At 43.0% G+C, this 19260-nt stretch overlaps 1 protein-coding gene across 2 annotated transcripts in view; it reads left to right on the top strand.

The window, feature by feature from the left end:
- The window catches only part of CMYA5 (cardiomyopathy associated 5), an 83597-nt gene that overhangs the window by 25175 nt on the left and 39162 nt on the right, over nucleotides 1–19260 (top strand). For both annotated transcript variants that reach the window (XR_013998466.1, XM_081132703.1), the window contains exon 2: nucleotides 6866–16838. Coding sequence is in view for 1 of the 2 variants with exons in the window: in XM_081132703.1 (XP_080988829.1) it covers nucleotides 6866–16838 (9973 nt within the window). In the remaining variant the exon portion in view is untranslated. The remainder of the gene's footprint in view (nucleotides 1–6865; nucleotides 16839–19260) is intronic.

Here is a 19260-nt window from a genome sequence, read left to right as displayed (position 1 = left end):
TCTAAGCTACTTTGTATTGCTTTTGTTCAGCAATGCGTATAATTAATTTTCTGCTAAAGACATAAAGATTCAATTAATTCTTGGTGAAATATTAATTGTAGAATTAGTGATTATGCTTTTGAGAATTCTTGGCCCCTTTTTTTAAGGCCCACATAAAATAGTAACAATTTGTGTTGTAAGATCACAAGGTTGCTTGGCATTTTATGCATTAAAAGCATGTTTTCAAAGTTTGCAGTATAAGCAGGAACATATGCGACTTCATTGCTACGTTATAACAATTGATATTTACTTTAACAGATTTAGTTGGGAGAAATTCTACCCAGGACCTTGTTTTGTTTATTACACTTCTGGTTTGTGTACTGTGATTGTTGGATTGTAGAATAAAGCAACGCAGAAATCTAAGCTATTGCTTATAATTATATTCCTGTAAGGAACTTTAATGTCTCTTTAGCTGTTAGTCATAGGAAGGGATAGCCAATTCCTAGAATACGTATCTCGAGTTTAATAGAAACAAAATGTAATAGTTAAACATTTTACCTTTCAGAATAAAATAGTTTGAGGACCATTTTTACTTCTTTGGTAGTGTAGTTTTTAAGTAAAAATGAGAGTACCAATTTAAAACAAAGATGTTGATGAGATAAAGGAAACTATTATTTTGGTAGCTCCTCTTTGATGGCTAGTCATTTTCTCTTTAAAAATTTCAATTTGGATATATATAAATATTCCCTTTCTCTTTTTTTTCCACTTATAAATTGAGAAATACAAAATCATAAGGCTTTTTCCATCCATGATTAATAAATTAATTTTCAATAAGTTACTAGTCTCTGTTTCAGCTAAAGCAAAATAAAGAGGTAGAGGAATCTTGGGAAGGTGATCACCTTCAGGAAACAGGGATTTTTAAAAATCTGATCATCATATTCTAGGACCTGATACTTCATTTTGAAACTTCAGAACTTAGTTTTTCCCCCAGCATATTTAATGAAATTAATCTCTTGAGAACTGATCTATACTAATACAACTCACAAAAAAAGTAAACTTAGAAAATACAACATTAATTTAATAGTGAGATATAAGAATGTTGCCAGCAAGCACACCATTTAGGCATGATCACATTCCCTACTCACTATTCCTGGGGCATGGACCCACACACTACTATGTCACACAATGCAAATATAAATTAGAGTTTATTGTGAAAATTTAGAAATGGAGGACTGGCAGAGCACACGGATCCTCCAGCTCTCATCTAAAGAGTCATACTTATTGAGGGCAGAGCTGGACTGCTATGTAAAGGGAAGGGGTCTTGGGAGGGAATGGTACTTATATAATATATAACTTATTTATAGGGAGAGGGGAATATGGAAATAAAAGAATGATTGAGAACTTTCTCAGAGAATGGGAAACAATTCAAAGAATGGAAATTCTAGAACTGAAAAGTACAATAACAAAAAAGAACACATTTGATTATTTTAGTAGCAGTTTAGATACAGTTGAAGACAGCATTATTACTAGGTGGTAGATTGAAGGAAATAGCCAAATGAAGCACTGATGGGACACAGTGACAAGTTCTAATGTATGAAAAAATTGGAATCTCAAAAGAAGAGGGACAGGTGACAGAAGCAATATTTGAACAGAGTATGACTGAGTGAGAATTTCTTCAAAATCATGAAAGACACCCATGTATAGACTGAAGAAGCCATAAAAACTTTAAGCAGGATAAGATTCCTAAGCACATGATAATAAAGCTTCTGAAAACTGAAGACAACAAGATCCTAAAAACATCTGGGTGGTAGGGGAGCAATCCAGATTACCTTCAGAAAGGCAACATTACACTGACAGCTGATTTATCAGTGAAACAATGGGAGACAGAGACAGTGATATTTTTTAAGTGTTGAGAGAAATACCTGCCAATCTAGGATTTTGTATCCTGAAAAAGTATTTTTCAAGAACAGAGATGTAAAAAGATTTTTTTAAAGAAAAAAGTAGAATTTGTCACCAGCAGATTCACACTAAAGGAAATACTAAAGGGACTGCTTCAGGGAGGAAGAAAGTGACTCCAGATGAAATCTAGAAGGAATGAAGCACAGGAAAAAGATCCAGTACCTAGGTAAATAGAAATGAATATCAACAGTTTAAAATAGTAATATTATATTCATGGGATTTAAAACATTTATAGAATTAAAATATACAACTTTAATAGCATGGAAGTTGAAATCATAGTGATTTATGGTCCTTGTGTTGTCTTTGATGAGATAAAAATACCAATTTGTGTTAGACATTAATGAATCAAAGTGCGTGTTATAATCTCTAGGGTAATCACTAAAAGAATAGTAAAATATAACTGCCAAGACAATAGAGGGGGGAAATGGAATAAAAATATTCAACAAAATAAGACAAGAAGGAGAGGGAAAGGGAACATAGAATAGTTAGTACAAATAGAAGGTGAGTAAAAAGATAGGGGATTTAAGCCCCAGTATATGGTAATTATAGTAAGTTTAAGTGAACTAAGTGCTCCATTTAAATTGTCAGAGTTGATTTTAAAATCTTTATACTGCTTATAAGAGTCACATCTAAAATATAAGGATATAGAAAGGCTAAAAGTAAAAATAAAAAAAGATATGCCAGGTAAACATTAGTCAAAACCAAGCTGGTCTAGCTTTATTAATACCAAAGCAAAGCTTTATTAGTATCAAAGTATACTTAGGCAAAAATGTTTATTTATAGCTAAAAGGGACATTTCATTATGATTAAAAGTTAAATTTTCAGAAAAATATCACTATTCTAAATCTAATTATACCTAATAATATGGCTTCACAATATATAAAGCAAATATTAACAGAACTACAAAGAGGAACAAATTCATATTTATAATATGAAGTTTTAACAGGTCTCATTCAATAGCTGATAGAACAAGCAGACAAAACGTATCATTAAAGATAAAAAAGATTTGCATAACACAGCTAAGAAGTCTGAGTTAGTTGGCATATATAAAACGCTGCTGAAAAACTACATGACATGTTTCTCAAGAATACATAAATATTTTTAAAAACCCACAATTTGGCCATATAGACATAAAGCAAATCTCAACAAATTTCAGTATATAACAATATAAGATAATTCTCTGGCTGCAGTGCAATTAAATTAGAAAGCACTAACAAAAGGAAAACTAGGAAAATCCCCAAGAATATTGAAATTGAGAAATACATTTTAAAATAATCTCTGGGTCAGATAAGAAATCACAATAGAAATTTTAAAATATTTTGAGATTAATAATAATAAAAATACTATGCGCCAGTTTTCTTATGAGACACCTAACTCTTTGCTTGAAGAGAAATGCAGAGCCTTACATTCATAAAACAGAAAAGGAGAAAGGTGCAAATTCATGGTGTAAGAATCTATCTCAAGACGGTAAAAAATAATTGCAAATTCCACCCAAAGTTGAAGAAAAGAAATAGCAAACATTTATGAGGTAAGAAAAGTCAATAAAGCCAAATTTTATTTGAAAAAATTACCAAATCATAGCCCCTTGGCAATATTTATTTTAAAAAATAGAGAAAGAGAAGACTCAAATAACAAATATCAGGAATGAAATTTTTTCAAATGGATAAAATTTTGTGTCTTACAAAAATTTAAAAGATCCTAAAAGAATATTATGAGAATATTTAACCCAATTTTTTAAATTTATTTTTTATTACTTTATTATTTTTTATTTTATTATTTTTTTAAAATAGAACTTTATTGATTTCAGAGAGAGGAAGGGAGAGGGAGAGAGAGATAGAAACATCAATGATGAGAGAGTCATTGACCGGCTGCCTCCTGCACGCCCCCTACTGGGAATCGAGCCCACAACCTGGGCATGTGCCCTGACCAGGATTCGAATTTCAACCTCCTGCATCCTAGGTCGATGCTCAACCACTGAGCCATGCCCAGCGGGCACCCAATTTTTTTTTTAAATGTAGATTAAAAAGGTCACTTGTTTAAAAAATACAACATGCCAAAACAGGTGCGAAAAGAAATAAAAATTCTAAGTTGTGACATAACTATTAAATTAAATTGCTAATTTAAACCCTCACCACAAAGAACATTACAGGTGCAGATGACTTCAGCAATAAAGCCTGTCTTCCATCCTCACTCCCCAAAGATAAATCTACATGAGAAGCCAAATAATAATCGAAAGGCTGCTCTGTGAGAATCAGAGGACAGTGAATGAGATGAGATGATCGTCACAGCCTATATCTATTAACTGTGGAAAGCTGATGTGTACACTTTTGCATAGATGAGAACACTCATGCTCTTGAATTAGAAATACATTTCTATTAAGGGAAATTGTTTCTTTAGACTGAGTGTAACGTGAATACTGGGCAATGATTTACACATGCTAATATAGTCATTCCCTGATTCCTGTCGGCTCGGTCACTCTTTTATTCCTTTGCGTCTCTCCAATAATCCAGACATCCCAAAATACTTTGGCTTTCTCCATGAGCCACACTGATATATTCTTAAGCACATTTTGCATCTCCTGTGACGTTTTTCAGGAATGACCTCCTCATCTTCACACCACCTCCACTCACCCATGTGGCAAACGCCTATTTCTTCTTCCATATCCAAGTCAAGTGTCTTTCCTCTGTGAAGTGTTCCCTTCTTTTTGTTTTCACACTATCTTGCCTATCTTCTGTAATAGTACTTAACACACTGGATTAAATGTGTAGTTCTGTCTCCCTGTTGGACTTTGAGTTTCTTTAGAGAAGACTCTGTGTCTTCATATTTGTATTTCTAGTATGTAAACTCCATTAAAGTTCACTAAATGGAGAAAGAAATGCGTGAGTGAATGAACGATGGAGTGAACCCACCTCAGTAGTTCTGTCTCCTTATGATCACCATTTGGGTGTCCTGCTGAGCACTCAAGGAGCTCATTCTAGCTGGTAATGAAAACTACTCTAGTTGAGTAATTCAATCAATAATTAACTCTAAATTAAATCTATAATTGCTTTTGCAATGTATTACAATCATGGGCATTCAAAATGCTGATTTCCCAGATACACGTCATAACCTTAATTTTTAATTTCTTCCTGCTTCTGGTAAATTAAATAGAAGGGAAAAGGAGTGGTAGGAATTGAAAATTCTGAGGAATAACTTTAATTAGGTATGTAAAAGAGCTTTAAAAAAAAAAAACACTTTAAAATAAGATTCAGTCTAGAACCCAGATAGGATGTTAATTGCTAATTAAGTTCAGTAGTTTAATAACAAAGCAAATAAGTGAGAGCAGAGTTGCCAGGGAAATGGAAAGACCAGTTCTTCCCACTGCTTTTCAGGCCTTTTCATTCATGGCATGTATAGAAAATGATATTATTTATAGCACACTGGGGTGAATAGATGAGGCTGCTTGCTGTTGAAGATTAGTGGCCTGGGGGCTCTCGCTGTCCCAGGCTCAACCTGGCTCTGGTGAGAGCTAAGGAAATCTGGAGCTCAGGAGTCCCTGGCCCTTCGCAGCAGACTGCAAATTCTGAAGTTTAAGAAAGGGGGAAGAATGTACCTGCCAGCCCTAGCTCTCAGACTAAGCTAGCAAATGAGGAAGGGTTCAGAGTAAGCAAGAAAGGCATGCACTAGTTAAGTTTCATAGCTAGGATTGTTTAGAACATGAAGAGTACATAGAATTTAGGTAGTCAGGAGAGGTGGAGCGGTGGGGGGCACGCATTCTAAATGGATGGACAGCGTGAGCACAGGGGAGGAGGCGGTGTAAGAAAATTCTAGAGAAGACTGCTGCAGAGGCTGAGACAGGGCCCCAGTGGCATTGAAGGGGCCGCCAAAGGCAGCCATCTCTTGGTGGGATATGGGCAGTCAAATGAGGCACCTTTCCAATACCTCTCGCCGTTGAAAATGACCATGTCCAGGACCCTTTGATCTCTAGTCCAAGGATTGTATGGGAGGCCTGATTACAGATAATGTTTATTGAATACTAACTCCACACCAGACACATTTCCTAAGCATTTCATTAGCTAATTTAATCCTCACATTGACCTCACCAGCTAGGTTCTGCTGTTACCTGTGGTTTACAGATGAGGAAAGTGCAGCACAGTAGGCTGACATTGTTTGTGAACCCTCTGTATTCTGTAAAGGGTTTTCACTTTACGGCCCTGACTCGGCGTTCCCACGATGTATTTACTGGACAGTAAATTATAGACTTAATACAGAAATGTATCATGTAGGGGTAGGGCGGAGGTGGGTACTTGGAAATAAAGTCAGCTAGGGATCAAAGAACTAAGGATTTTGAACTTTCCCTCCCCCTACAGGTATAAAGAATTTTCTGAGATTGTTGAGCAGGGGGTGGTTTTAGTGAAGCTGCTCTGCAAGACGGGCAGGATGAGTTGAGGGTGGGGAAAAATAAGAGGTGCATGCGATACCAGCTGAACAGTTAGGAATGTAACGCAAAAATCTAGAGGTGATGTGCTAAAAAAAAACAAAAACCCAAACAACCAGGTCAAGTGGCTTCATAAGGGAGAGGGCACAGATGCAAGAGCCAGGATGAAGGTCCAGGCTACTAGAGAGTAAGCCTGAGTGACTGGGTGAGCATGAGGGGCGGGGGTCATTCTGATAAGGGAGGTGATGAATGTAACTTCAGCTTGTTTTGAGTTTGGGGATATTGATTCATGCCAGCCTGGGATGTGTTATTGTATTTGACAATTTTAAAACTTTATTTCGAATACTTCTTTATTTTTGATATGGATGGTAAGATTTATCTCTATATTTTAATTTCACATTAATACTGTACCTGGTAAAGGTATGATAGTTACTTATTATTATAATAAGTAATTGCTATGATGTTTTTTGTAATATATGTAATTACTAATGTTGTTGTTATTTACTGTAGGGCATCAGACCAGGATGAAGAGGGCAAGACCGAGCAGAAGTGTATCATATCGGACCCTTCCTTTTCCATGGTGGCAGTTCAACGGGAAGACAGTGGGATAACCTGGGAAACCAATTCAAGTAGTTCTTCCACTCCTTGGGCTTCGGAGGAGAGTCAGACCTCTGGTGTATGTAGTCCGGAAGGGTCGACTGTAAATTCTTCTGCAGGGAATGTTTCCTTTATTGTGGATGAAGTTAAGAAGGTCCGAAAGAGAACCCCCAAGTCCGAGCGTGGCTCACCATCCTTGCGTCGGAAAGGCAACAAAAAGAAAAAGTCTTCTCAAACCCAGGATGTTCCAGCAAACAAAAAAGATAGCCCTTTAATTTCAGAGAGCCAGGTGCTAGACACCCCGAGCGAGAAGCTGTCTATTGGCAGCTATGATAAAATGAGGAAAAAGAAGACCACCTCAACTACGCCTCCTATTACCGGGGCCATATACAAAGAGCACAAGCCGTTGGTGTTACGGCCGGTCTATATAGGAACAGTACAGTATAAAATTAAGATGTTTAATTCCGTTAAAGAAGAATTAATTCCTCTACAGTTTTATGGAACATTGCCGAAGGGTTATGTAATTAAAGAAATACACTACAGGAAGGGGAAGGATGCATCCGTTAGTCTAGAGCCAGATGCGGGCAATCGTGATTCTAATATAGTTTCTAAAACAGGCAAATTAGTAGCCCAGAGCGTAGAAGAGGACAAGGTGGGGGCGCTTACCTCACCCTGGAGAGGTGCGCTCTCCAAAGGGCCAAAGTCACATACCTCCTTATTGAGTCGCGAGGATCAGAAGAAAGTTTACCCAGATTCTCCTCGACGGGCTGCTTCTGCCACCAAGCACACGGCTTCCCCTTACACAGGTGGTGGCCCAGCAGACCCCGCAGCGCGGCTCGGGCCTCCGCAGGCAGGCCTGCAACAGCCAGGCGGTGGAGCAGAACCCCACGAAGTGGAGCCCCCCTCTCTGACGCCTGACACATCGACAGCCGTGTCCCTGGAGACGGCAAAGGAAGACACGGAGCCTGACTCACGGGGAATTGTAGCTTCAGAGCCTGAATCTGCAGCCTCGCGACCTTCGGTGGAGGAGCTAAAGCCCGGCCTGTATTCTGCTGACCATTCCGCCTCGCTGGAGGCCGAGAAGGATTCTCTGGAAGCAGGCTCCCCGGGTCTGGCAGCATCCGTCCTGGAAGATCTGGGCCCAGAGAGAGAAGAGTTAGACCAGACTTCACTAGAAGGTGCAGAGCCAGTCTCGGAACAGCCGACCCCTCCTCTGCCCCATGTCGGAGGAGAGAAAGAGGAAGCCGTGCTTGAGCCACCCGTGTCTCTCTCTGAACCTTTAGTGCCACAGAAAGAAGGAATAGAGCCTTCCCTACCACGAGCGGCCACCCCTGAACCCGAAGACTCTGATTTAGTGGAAGAAGAGGTCGTAGAACTTGACTACCCAGAAAGTCCCTTGGTTTCCGAGAAGCCCTTCCCATCGCCCGTGGCCCCTGAAGGAGAGTGGAAAGAGGAGGAGACCGTTCCCCCATCACCGACGGCATCGGCGCCCAAACATGCCGCTCTGGCTGAGGAGGAAAGAGAGGAAAGCGAGCCTGCCCCTGCGGATTCTGCTTTCATCCCAGAGTCTGCAGCCCCGCAGGGTGTGAGCCACGGGCTAGACAGGCAAGGCGCCGGGCGGGTTCCTCAGGCCAGCCTGAAAGCTCCGTCGGAAGGTGCAGGTGTGTCGGAGGAGGAGGAATTGGAGCCTCAGCCCCCCGCTTGGGCCTCTGCACCCGGGCGCCCCGCCTCGCCGCCCACCACCGAGGCTTCTGCACGCCAGGCCCCGCTGCCAGCTGCGGTGGAGCGTGCGGGCCTGCCTGCACAGGAGGCCCCAGAGAGCGGCCGGGACACAGCGGACTCCACCTCGGCTCCTGCACATCCAGCTCCATCACAGGCAAAGGAGCCACCGACGGACGCCGACCGAAAGGCCCCATTAAAACCAAAAGGTGGTTTCGAGCACAGGATTCTGTCAGAAGAACAGAAGGAAGGCACTGGGCTGTATTCCCCAGATGTGGCCTCTGTGGCTGAACCCTCTCCCCCCCCAGGCACACCTGAGACGACTTCCGAGTACCCCGCCCCGCCGCTTTCAGCCGCCCCATCTGAACACGTGGTCCTGTCCGAAGAGGGCCTAGGAAGTGAGCGTTTCACACCAGATTCAGCATTGAATTCCCAGCGTGCAGTCCCACCGAATGTAGCACAAGAATCTCCAAAGAAAATAGCTGATGATGTGTCCCTCTTAAAACCAAAAGGTGTTTCTGAGCACGTGATTCTGTCAGAAGAAGAGAAGGAAGGCACTGGGCCGTGTTCCCCAGACGTGGCCTCTGTGGCTGAACCCTCTCCCCCCCCAGGCACACCTGCGATGACTTCCGAGTACCCCGCCCCGCCGCTGTCAGCCGCCCCGTCGGAGCAAGTCCTGCCCGAAGAGGAGACGGCAGAACCGGAGCGGTACACACCCTCTTCCACGTCTGCGTCTGAGCTGTCAGTGCCACCGTACGCAGCACCTGAATTCCAGGAGGAAGAGCCTGTCCGCGGATCCCCTTTAAACCTAAAAGGTGCCTCCTCGCCCGTGAATTATTCAGAAGAGCAAGAGGACGTTGGCCCTTTTTCTCCAGACTCTGCATTCGCGTCAGAGTTTTCATTCCCTCCCTACGCAAGTCAGGAAACGGAGAAAAGAGAATTCGAGCGTGATTCTCCAATATGTTTAACATCCCCGTCATCAGAACACACTATTTTGTCAGATGAAGACACTGAAGAAGCTGACCTTTTTTCTCCAGACTCGGCATCACAAGTTTCAGTCCCGCCGTACAGAGTCCCAGAACCAGAGGAAAATGAAATCGAGCCGGATTCACTGTTAGCTGCGGCGTCTGCGTCAGGATATTCCTGCCTTGCAGGAGCAGATGAAGCGTTGGAACCGACAGCTGCTCCCCCAGTACCCCAGCACCTCAGCTCATCACAGGCGCGACCAGGCGGACCTTCCCTTCCGGCGTCTGCGCCTGAAGACTGGAGTCTGCCACCTGCAGCAGACAAAGCGGAGAAAGCCGGTGCTCAAACAATCTCCACATCTGTATCTGAATATCTCATTTCAAAACAGAAACACGTCACTCGGACATTTTTGGAATCTGAGTCTGAAGACTTGATTCCGCCACATTTAACCGGGGAATTGGAGAAGGGAGAAATTAAGACCGGTTCCGCGGCAGCTGCGGCGCAGTCGTCCATGGAAAAGGGAGAAAGCAAACCCATTTCACCTTCATCCCAGCGTTCACTTTCTCCCGATTCAGGCCGCGCACTTAAGAAAGAGCAAGAACCCAAAGCATCGCTCGCTCCAAAAGCTGCAGATGAACAGATGGCTCCATTAAAAGCGAAAAGGAAGGGAGAAATTGTCCCTGATTCCCAAGAAGCTGCAGCACGTCTATCACAGGATCAAGACACGGAGCCTCAGCCTCCAAATGTTCCAGGGTCTGGAAGGGAATATTCAGCTCGGTCTGACTTGGTAGATGAGCCAAAGAAGGCTGTCGGACTCAATTTAGCTCCAACTGTGACGTTGGAAGTCGAGCAGAGAATGCGGCCAGAGAATGAGCCTGAAGCAGTAAAGCCATACTCACCTCTAAAGGACACATCTTCACCTGGACCTGAGATTCTATCAGCAGTGAAAGCGGAGGTGGAACATGATTCCAGAACACCCGGCGCCCCTCGAGTGCTGCAGCGGGCCACACCGGGACTGGGGAAGGGAGCAGAGCATGGCCCATCCGCACCAGAATTTTCAGCTTTGTCGGAAGAAAGAAAGAAAGAAACTGAACCCAGTTCTTCAGTCACCACGACCTCTGTAGCTAAGCGTGATTCAAACTTAACCAAATTAGCGAAAGAAGCAATCCCAGCAGAGCTGTCTCTTCCCACCCCCGTGGAGCAGCCAGTCTTAAATGCAGCAAGGAGTGGATTAGCCAGTGGTTTGCCGCCACAGGGAACATCTGTGGACGAGCAACTACATCTTAAAGAGGAAGCGAAGGTAGCAATGAAGGCTGCTGTGCCCAAGCATCCAGCTTGGTCAGAAGCAGAGGACGTGAAACCGGATTCTGCTCCAAGCGTGTTGTCTACACCAGCACGCTCTATTTTGTCAAAGGTGGAAGCTGAAGACGTTAGACCCGGGTTGCCAGTAACCGAAGCACTGCCTCCTCGACGGGCAGAGGTGCCTAAGGAAGCCGGGGTGGGAAACGAACAAGGCCCTTCACTTTCCGCGGCCCTTGGCTCCGAACGGTTGGCTGTGGCTCAGAAAAAGGACTCTGTGTCTGCCTCGGAGGGGTCAGGGCCCGAACACGGGACTCCGGCCAGCCTCGGTGGCGAGATAAAGAACAAGGGAGCTGAACTCCCTTCCTCACAAACCGTGTCACCCGCACCCAAGCAGGCAGCTCCAGAAGGCAAAACAGAGAAAACGGCCAGCTCTTCCCCCGAGCTGGAAACTTCGACGGCAGGGGACTTACCTCCAGCGTTGCCGAGCCTCAGAGATAAGACCAAACAGGCCAAGAAGACGTCACCCGCAGCTCAGGGAGGTGTCCTGTCAGAAAAACACGGCCTCGCTCCCGCAGAGCTCTTTCTGGAACCTGAGAAGGAAGATGAACCACACCGAGTGTCAGAATTACCAGGGCCCAGGGTGGAACTCCCGGGGGGTTTAGGTGGGCAAAGCGGACCTGCAGACACCAAGCAAGTCAAAGCTCCCGTATTGGGAACGGGGGATTCTGGCTTCGGAAAGGGCCTCGCTGAGCTCGGGAGCAGAGGAGAAAGCAGGGAGCTTCATGTGTCAGCCACGGTGCCTGAGGCCTCAGAGGCCTCATCATGCCTCAAGGAGGACCCTCGGAGCCAAGCAGTTAAGCCCGTCCCTCCCAAGGCAGGCAGCGGAGGGGCAAAAGAAGCACTTGCCTCTCTGGTTGAAGGCGGCAGCCCTGAAGAACTTCAGCCACATGCTCTTACTTTAAAAGGATTATCAGAAGAGTTGAAAAAGGGGGAAACACAAGAAATGCGCTCATTACTGCCAACAGGAAATTTGAAGGCACACGTGACAGGAGATGCTGTAACTACACTAAAAGAAGCAGCAGACCGGACAGACTCATTCCCCGTACCCCAGAGGACAACCGAGCAACTTCCAGTGATGAAGGGGAATTTGCCTTTGGAAGAATCAAAGTCATTCCTGACAATTGAGTCTGCATATGTTAAAGAAACACAAATGAAAGAGGCCCTTATCTCTCCGGAGGACGAAAACTGGGTGCTGGGAAAGCCAGAAAGAGATCTGGCGAGTCATCGTGAGGAGGGAGTCCTGGGACCCGTGCAGCTGGGTGCCTCCGGCAGGGCCGCTCTGTCGGATGAAGACCGCGCGTATGACACTGGAAAGCAGGCTCTGCCACGTTCTGCCGAAGAGTCTCCTTTGTCGTCACGGGAGCCAGTGTCCGCTCACGCGGTGCCCGGCGGTGGCATAGAGACCTTACCAACTGCAACATCGTCTGAAGGGGTAAAGCCGGTCCCCCAACCCAGATCTTTCATCCCAGCTGGATGTGTAGAGAGGATGGAAGCAGAAGAGAAGCAGGCCTTTCCTTTCACTCGGCGTGAACGTCCCGTGGTGGAGAAAGCAAGCGCAGAATTTTCCAGGCCTTGCACAGAAGACAGCCAGGAGGAAGTCAAACCACCTCCGGAAAGAATCCTCCAGAAGCCAGTGTCTGGCCCACCAGCGGGACAAGTCAAATCAGAAACGATTCCTTCCGGTGCCAAAGCAGCTCCTTTCCTGGCAGAAGATGCAATAGACGGTAAAAAAGAAGCACACGGGGGTGTATCTCCTCTACCTGGAGAGAAGCCATTAGAAGAATCAAAAACGGTTCAGTCAAAGGCTGCAGATGATGCTAATGAGAGAGGGAAACTGACATCGGGAATGAAAATACCCACACAAATAAAACCCTCAATCCAAGAAAATAAAGAACCTCAAGCACCTGAGGTGACACAAAAGCTGCCTGAGCAGCCAAAGGCGGTTAAACCAGGCCTTTCCGAGGAAAAGAAAAGGAAAGGAATTTCATCTTTCACGTCCTGGATGTCCAATTTGTTCTTTAGATCAAGCACTGCAGATAACAGAGTTGCCGAAAAAGAAGATTTAGAAACTCAGCCAGGTCCATCTGTAGAAAAAGCAGTGACTGTGACCGAGCCTACAGGCACATCTCCAGCTGACATTAATGCAACTGAGAAACCAGCAGATCGTCTGCTACCAGAGGCAAAACTTGTAACTGCCGAAGAATCCAGAGTTGCTTTAGTTAAATCTGCTGAAGGTCAAGACTTTAAAGAAAAGCCTACACTTTTATCAAGTGTAGAAGTTTCACAACAGCCAAAATCCAACTTTGAGGAGCCCAGTGCTGATCGTGGGAAGAAAGAAATCTTAGACTATGCAGAGGAAATGGACCTAAACTCAGTAGTTCCTTCTGCTGATCGTGAGGAACATTTTGGAATTCAGTCTTACTCTCCTAAGGGTGAGAAATCCCTTACAGAAGAAGCCAAAAGCACTGTTCCCCCTAATGTCACTGAAAGTAAAAGAGCCCAGAAGCCAGAAATCTCTTCTCCACCTAAATGGAATATTTCTATTCTTAATGAAGAGCCAAGAAGTGATCAAAAGGAAAACTCGCTCTTTTCATCTGGTGCAGTAGATACGGTGTCACAACAGCCCAAATTGGCTCCATCTAACTTCACAAGTAAAAATATCATGAGGGGATCAGAGAAGCCAGAGTCGATAATTTTGCCAGAAGAATCTAAAGGCAGTTTAATGGATCTTGGTGAAGACAGACTGAAGAGAGAAATGCCAAAACCTACTGCCTTGAAAATTTCTGAAGAGGAAATAAAACTCGGGTCTGTTAGCCCAGCTGAGGAGAAAGATAACTTGGAAAGCAGATCATATTTCTTGGCAGACAAGAAGGTGCTGGCAGGAAAACAAGAAACTGTGGCCCCATTAGAGTTAAGAGATAATAATGAAATAGGAAAGGCACCAGTTACACATGGCTCTCGCCCTGGTAAATTGGAAGAATTGAAAGCCTCTGCTGTGCTGCAGCAAGTCTGTCAAAATGCAGATCAGGAAGAAAGACACAAAATTATTGAGGAAGAGAAAGGAAAAGAAAAGGAAAAGCAGCTACAAGTATTTTCAGAAGGAAAGAAGCAGCAGGAGATTGAGCCTTATTCTGTGAATATAGCCAGGGCTATACCTGAAAAGTCAGATGTCTCTTTAAGTCGTTCTTTGGGTGAAACTCAACCATTTTCATTAGTTAAAACTACATCAACTCCTGAAAAACCAGAAACCATGATCTCAGAGGCTTACCCAGAAATCAGGGAAACAAGGGCAGTAGGAACGCAGCCATCTCTGTTAGAAGAAAGTAAAGTGTTGGTGGAGAAAACGAAGGCTTCCCTTCCAGTGGACCTTCCTTATCGTGATGAAATAGATGCCCACTCCTTTCCTAAGGAAGGAGATCTGGTATTGGAGAAATCTCGCAGGGGTATGGCGAGTCATAATGAAGAAAAGGGACAGGTCACAGTGTCAGAGCTGTCAGAAGGTGGTTCAGTGGATATCACAAAAGATAGTATAAAACAAGGATCTCCGTTGAAAGAATCTGAAAGGATTTTATACCATCCTTTGGATGAAACCAAGAGCTTAGAAACATTGCCATATTCATTGTCGTCTGTGAAACCACAAACACTTGTTTCAGGGGCTTCTTCAGAAATTAGTACAGTAGAGAAACAAGAAACCAGTAGAGAGAAGAAACAAGAGTTGACTCCAGATAGGCCTACAGTCCATACTATTCAAATGTCTAAAGTGCAAATATCTGAAATGTCTAAACAATCTGTACTTGTTTCAAAGCACCAGTTGGAGGCTGTAGGAGCTGCCCACGTAAATGAACCGCGCTCTTCAGCAAGCAGCAACTATGCTCAATTTATAAGAGATGCATCAACCACCAATGCCAGTAAAATGGTTTCTACTGGAGAAATATCCAAGGAGCCTGAAGATGAAGAATTTACAATGACCAGTAAGCCAGCTGGACTTTCAGAAGAGCAAAAGAGTGCCTTCAGTATCATTTCCGAAGGCTGCGAGATACTGAATATTCATGCTCCTGCATTTATATCTTCAGTTGATCAGGAAGAAAGTGAACAAATGCAAGATAAGTTAGAATATTTGGAAGAGAAGGCCTCACTTAAAGCTCTACCCTTTCCTGGAGATAGTGAGACAGTTGCTTGCTATGAAACATTAAAGAGTAAGTTAGAAGATTCTGATAAGAAAGTTGCATCACTGAAAGAAAATAAAGAAAAGGAAACTCATAAAGCAAAAGAGGAGATATCCACAGATTCAGAAACTGGTGATTTAGCTTTTAATCAGCCCACAGTTCCCAGTGAAGAGGATTATTTTGAAAAATATACATTGATTGATTATAACATCTCCCCAGAATCAGAAAAACAGAAAGCTCCAGGGAAGTTAAATGTTGAGGAGAAACTCTCAAAGGAAGTTACAGAAGAAACTGTCTCTTTCCCAGAAGGTTCAGAGGAAAGTGTCCTAGAACATGAATATGACTTGGTGAAATTAGATGAAAGTTTTTATGGACCAGAAAGGGACTACAGCACATTATCTCACCCAGAGACCCAAAAGTCTTTGGTCATCCAAAAATCCACTGACAGAGATGCTTCAAAGAGCACAAGTAGAGATGTGGACTCAAAGTCACCTGGGATGCCCTTATTTGATACAGAGGAAGGAGTTTTGTCACGATCCCAGATCTTTCCTACCACTGCTAAAGCCATTAATCCTGAACTTCTGGAGGAACCACCTGCACTTGCATTTTTATACAAGGATCTGTATGAAGAAGCAGTTGGAGAGAAAAAGAAGGAAGGGGAGACAGCTTCTGAAGGTGACAGTGTGAATTCCGAGGCATCGTTTCCAAGCAGAAATTCTGAAACCAATGATGGAACAGGAATATATTTTGAGAAGTACACACTCAAAGATGACATTCTCCATGATACATCTGTAACGGAAAACGACCAAGGCCAAGGTCTGGAAGAAAAACAAGTTGCTAAGGATGATTCATATCAACCAATAGCAGCAGAAAGGGGAATTTGGGGGAGGTTTGGAACTATTTGGGGGGGAAAGAGTTTGGAAGAGGAACAGAAAGCTGCTTGCAGGGAAGGAGAATCAGTAGGCCACGTGGAGACCCTTGATGATGTAGCTACCCAGAGGACAGCTCCCATCACTGAGGAAGTCACAGTGGTCACCCAGAAGATAAGCTACGCGGTGCCATTTGAAGACACCCCCCGTGTTCTGGAGAGAGTAGGTGAAACAAGTACTCAGAGCAACGAAGCGGCAAATGCAGACCCAGAGGTCAATCTGAATGTCCCAGTACAAGTGTCCTTCCCAGAGGAAGAGTTTGCATCTGGTGCAACTTGTGTTCAAGAAACACTGCAAGTAGAACACCACATAATGGTCCCACCTGAGCCACGTGAAGATGGGCTCCGCAGTGGTCCTGTTCAGGATGAATATGGATTTGCAGAATCCCTGAATTATGAAGTAGCTACTCAGGACACTTTATCAGGAGACCTGTATTCAGAATCCACCCCAGAGGATGTGTTATCTCAGGGAAAGGGAGCCTTTGAACACATCAGTGGAAATGAATTTGTGAGTGAGGTGGAACAAAGCATGTCTGCTGAACAGAAAGAGTTGGGCAGAGAGAGGACAGAAGACCAATTATTATCAGAGTTAGTAACTGAGAAGGAGCAAAAGGAACCGAAAAAGTCCCAGATTGACACATATTGCTATACTTGCAAAAGCCCAATTTCTGCTGTTGACAAGATATTTGGCACCCACAAAGACCATGAGGTTTCAACGCTTGATACAGCTATTAGTGCTGTAAAGGTAAATAGATTTTAAAGCATATAAGTACATAATACTCTGTACAGGGATGGAAAAGAATAGGTTTACAGTTGTGAGTATGTAATGAACACAGAGTTTATTCTTGTATTATTATTTATTAATTATTGTATTATTTATTTGTATTATAACTGTAAACCTACTTTTGCCCACCCCATGTACATTTAATTTGTTTTAATATTTTCTCAATTTAAAAAATGATCAATATGTAATACATTCATCTTTAGGCATAGCAGTCCAAAAGAAAACTAAGACTGTTTCCTCAGGAATTTAGTTAAGATCAGTTGACAAACATTTATTATCTATACACTATGTGCCAAGTATTTTCTAGATTCTGGGGATACCAGGATAAATAGCACAGGGTTCCTGCATTTGAGGGGTCTTATAGCAGTAGCCCTTAACATTACTCCAAAAAGCCAAATAATTTTAAATTAAAAAATATACTTTTGAGCATAAAACAATTTATTTTCTATTACTTACAATATCAGCCTTTAAAATACACACATTACAATGAGCAATTTTACTGCAAATTTTATAAAATAGAGAGTATGACATTTTAAATTTCTGTTTTCTCCGTATTTCCTCTTTGTTTATCAAACTGTTAGAAATGGAAAAACTTTTCATTCTTTCTGGCTATGTCTATAGACTTCCAATGTTAAAAAGTTAGCTACAACACATATCCTTATGTATGTGACTATAAATACTCCATTTAGTCTTTGAGATTCCCATCTACCCTTGAGTAGCCTTCTAACTGGAATCCCTTCTCTTGTCTCTTCAACCTATCTTCCATACAGTGGCCAGAATGATCTAAAAATGCAAATAATAATAAGAATTTAGCACTTATTCTGTGCCAGGCACTGTATTCCTTATAAACAAGAAATCTTCAAGTTGCAGATCATGAAATTGGCTCAGTTCAAGTGAGCTGCCCAAGGTCATGGAAGACAGAACTAGAGTTGGTACCCAGGTCTGTCTGGTGCCAGAGTTCATGTTCTTCGCTGTACATCCATGTTGCTGGACTCAGTAACTTCCTAATGATAGCAATTTTCAATATGATTATTCAACTAGTTCACTGTGAAATAATTGCCAGGCTCATTTTCATTCAATAGGATAACATATTAGAATCTTGGTCTTTATTTTCCACTAAGAAAGTAATTATTCTCAACTTGTCTGATGTTGGTTCTATTTCTCTAGGATGACATTTTATTGAAACCTCACCTGGGGTGATTTCTTTTATGAAATCTTTTATGAAATTAGCAGCACTGATATGTGCCCCATTCTTTAATGACTCTTGGTTCTGTTAAGTAACTGCTACTGGGTACTGTCAGCAGAAAAATTAGTTTTTATTCAGTCTTCTTAGTTATATTTTGTTTATGAGTTTTAGAAATTAGAAAATCATTCTGTCTAAATATTCTCAATTTAAAACAAATTTCAATAGCAAGGAGATGTGCTGTCTCCTCCTTTAAAACCATATCAAACTTTCTCCCCGATCTTTTCCCCACAGTATGACCCAGTAGAAAACCAAAGAGTCTTCTTAGTTTCATTAAATCAACTGTGAAGATGAAGAGTTGGTTGGCAACTTTAAAATTAAAACTCCATTAAAAAAGTTATAATTTGAGAGTTCTCTAGCATCTTGTGAGTAAGCCATTGGTAATTGTTCAGGAACCAAGAGCTGCGTTTACAGATGACCCGGGTCCTTGGTTCAGCCCACTCCATCCCCGTTGTGGCGGCTTATCTTTCATCTGTCACTTATTTTCTGTCTTCGCTCTATCCCTTCCTGCTTCTCAATATTTATTGACCTCCTATCCCATCGCAGAAACTATGAGAATCATTGGGAATGAAAACCAAAATAAAGGAAGATGGGTTTGTAGCTCCTCCAAATCAGTACAGCACTGTTCTGAGGAGCGAACTTTTGAGAGTGGGTGAAATGATGGAGTGGGACTGGGAGACTTAAGGGAGGTGTCTTTAAAAGGGGAAGCTTGGGTAAGCCTTAAGTAAGATAGAGTTCCTTCAGCAAACAAGGGCAGGAGGGTCGTTCTGGAGACAGGGAAATACCATATGAAAAGGCACCTAGGTGAGAAAGAGTGCAAGGAAAGATGGGGCTTGTGTGGTTGGAGCCTGAGGGCTTATGGAGAAGAGGCAGGGGCTGGAGAGGGAAGCAGAGGCGGATCCTGAAGGAGCTTCCATCAGTGTCATTTCTCCTTCATTCTGTGGGTAATGAATCAGGCAGCTGAAGCTGTTACTCTGTGTGGTTACTTGTTAAGTTTAGCAGGATAGATTACAGCTAAGGTTATAACTACAGCTAAAGTCGGTACCATCTTTCCCCATTACTGCTGAGTTTTCTAGTTGGCTGTCACCTCTTGAGTGTTTTAACCCTTTGAGGATCATTAGAACCTTTAGGTCTCTTTTG

The sequence above is a fragment of the Miniopterus schreibersii genome (genome assembly GCF_964146895.1).
Source record: "Miniopterus schreibersii genome assembly, chromosome: 3".
In the NCBI taxonomy this organism is placed as follows: domain Eukaryota; kingdom Metazoa; phylum Chordata; class Mammalia; order Chiroptera; family Miniopteridae; genus Miniopterus; species Miniopterus schreibersii.
Note: the sequence above shows the minus strand (reverse complement) of the source record. Positions and strands in the feature narration are given on the sequence as shown.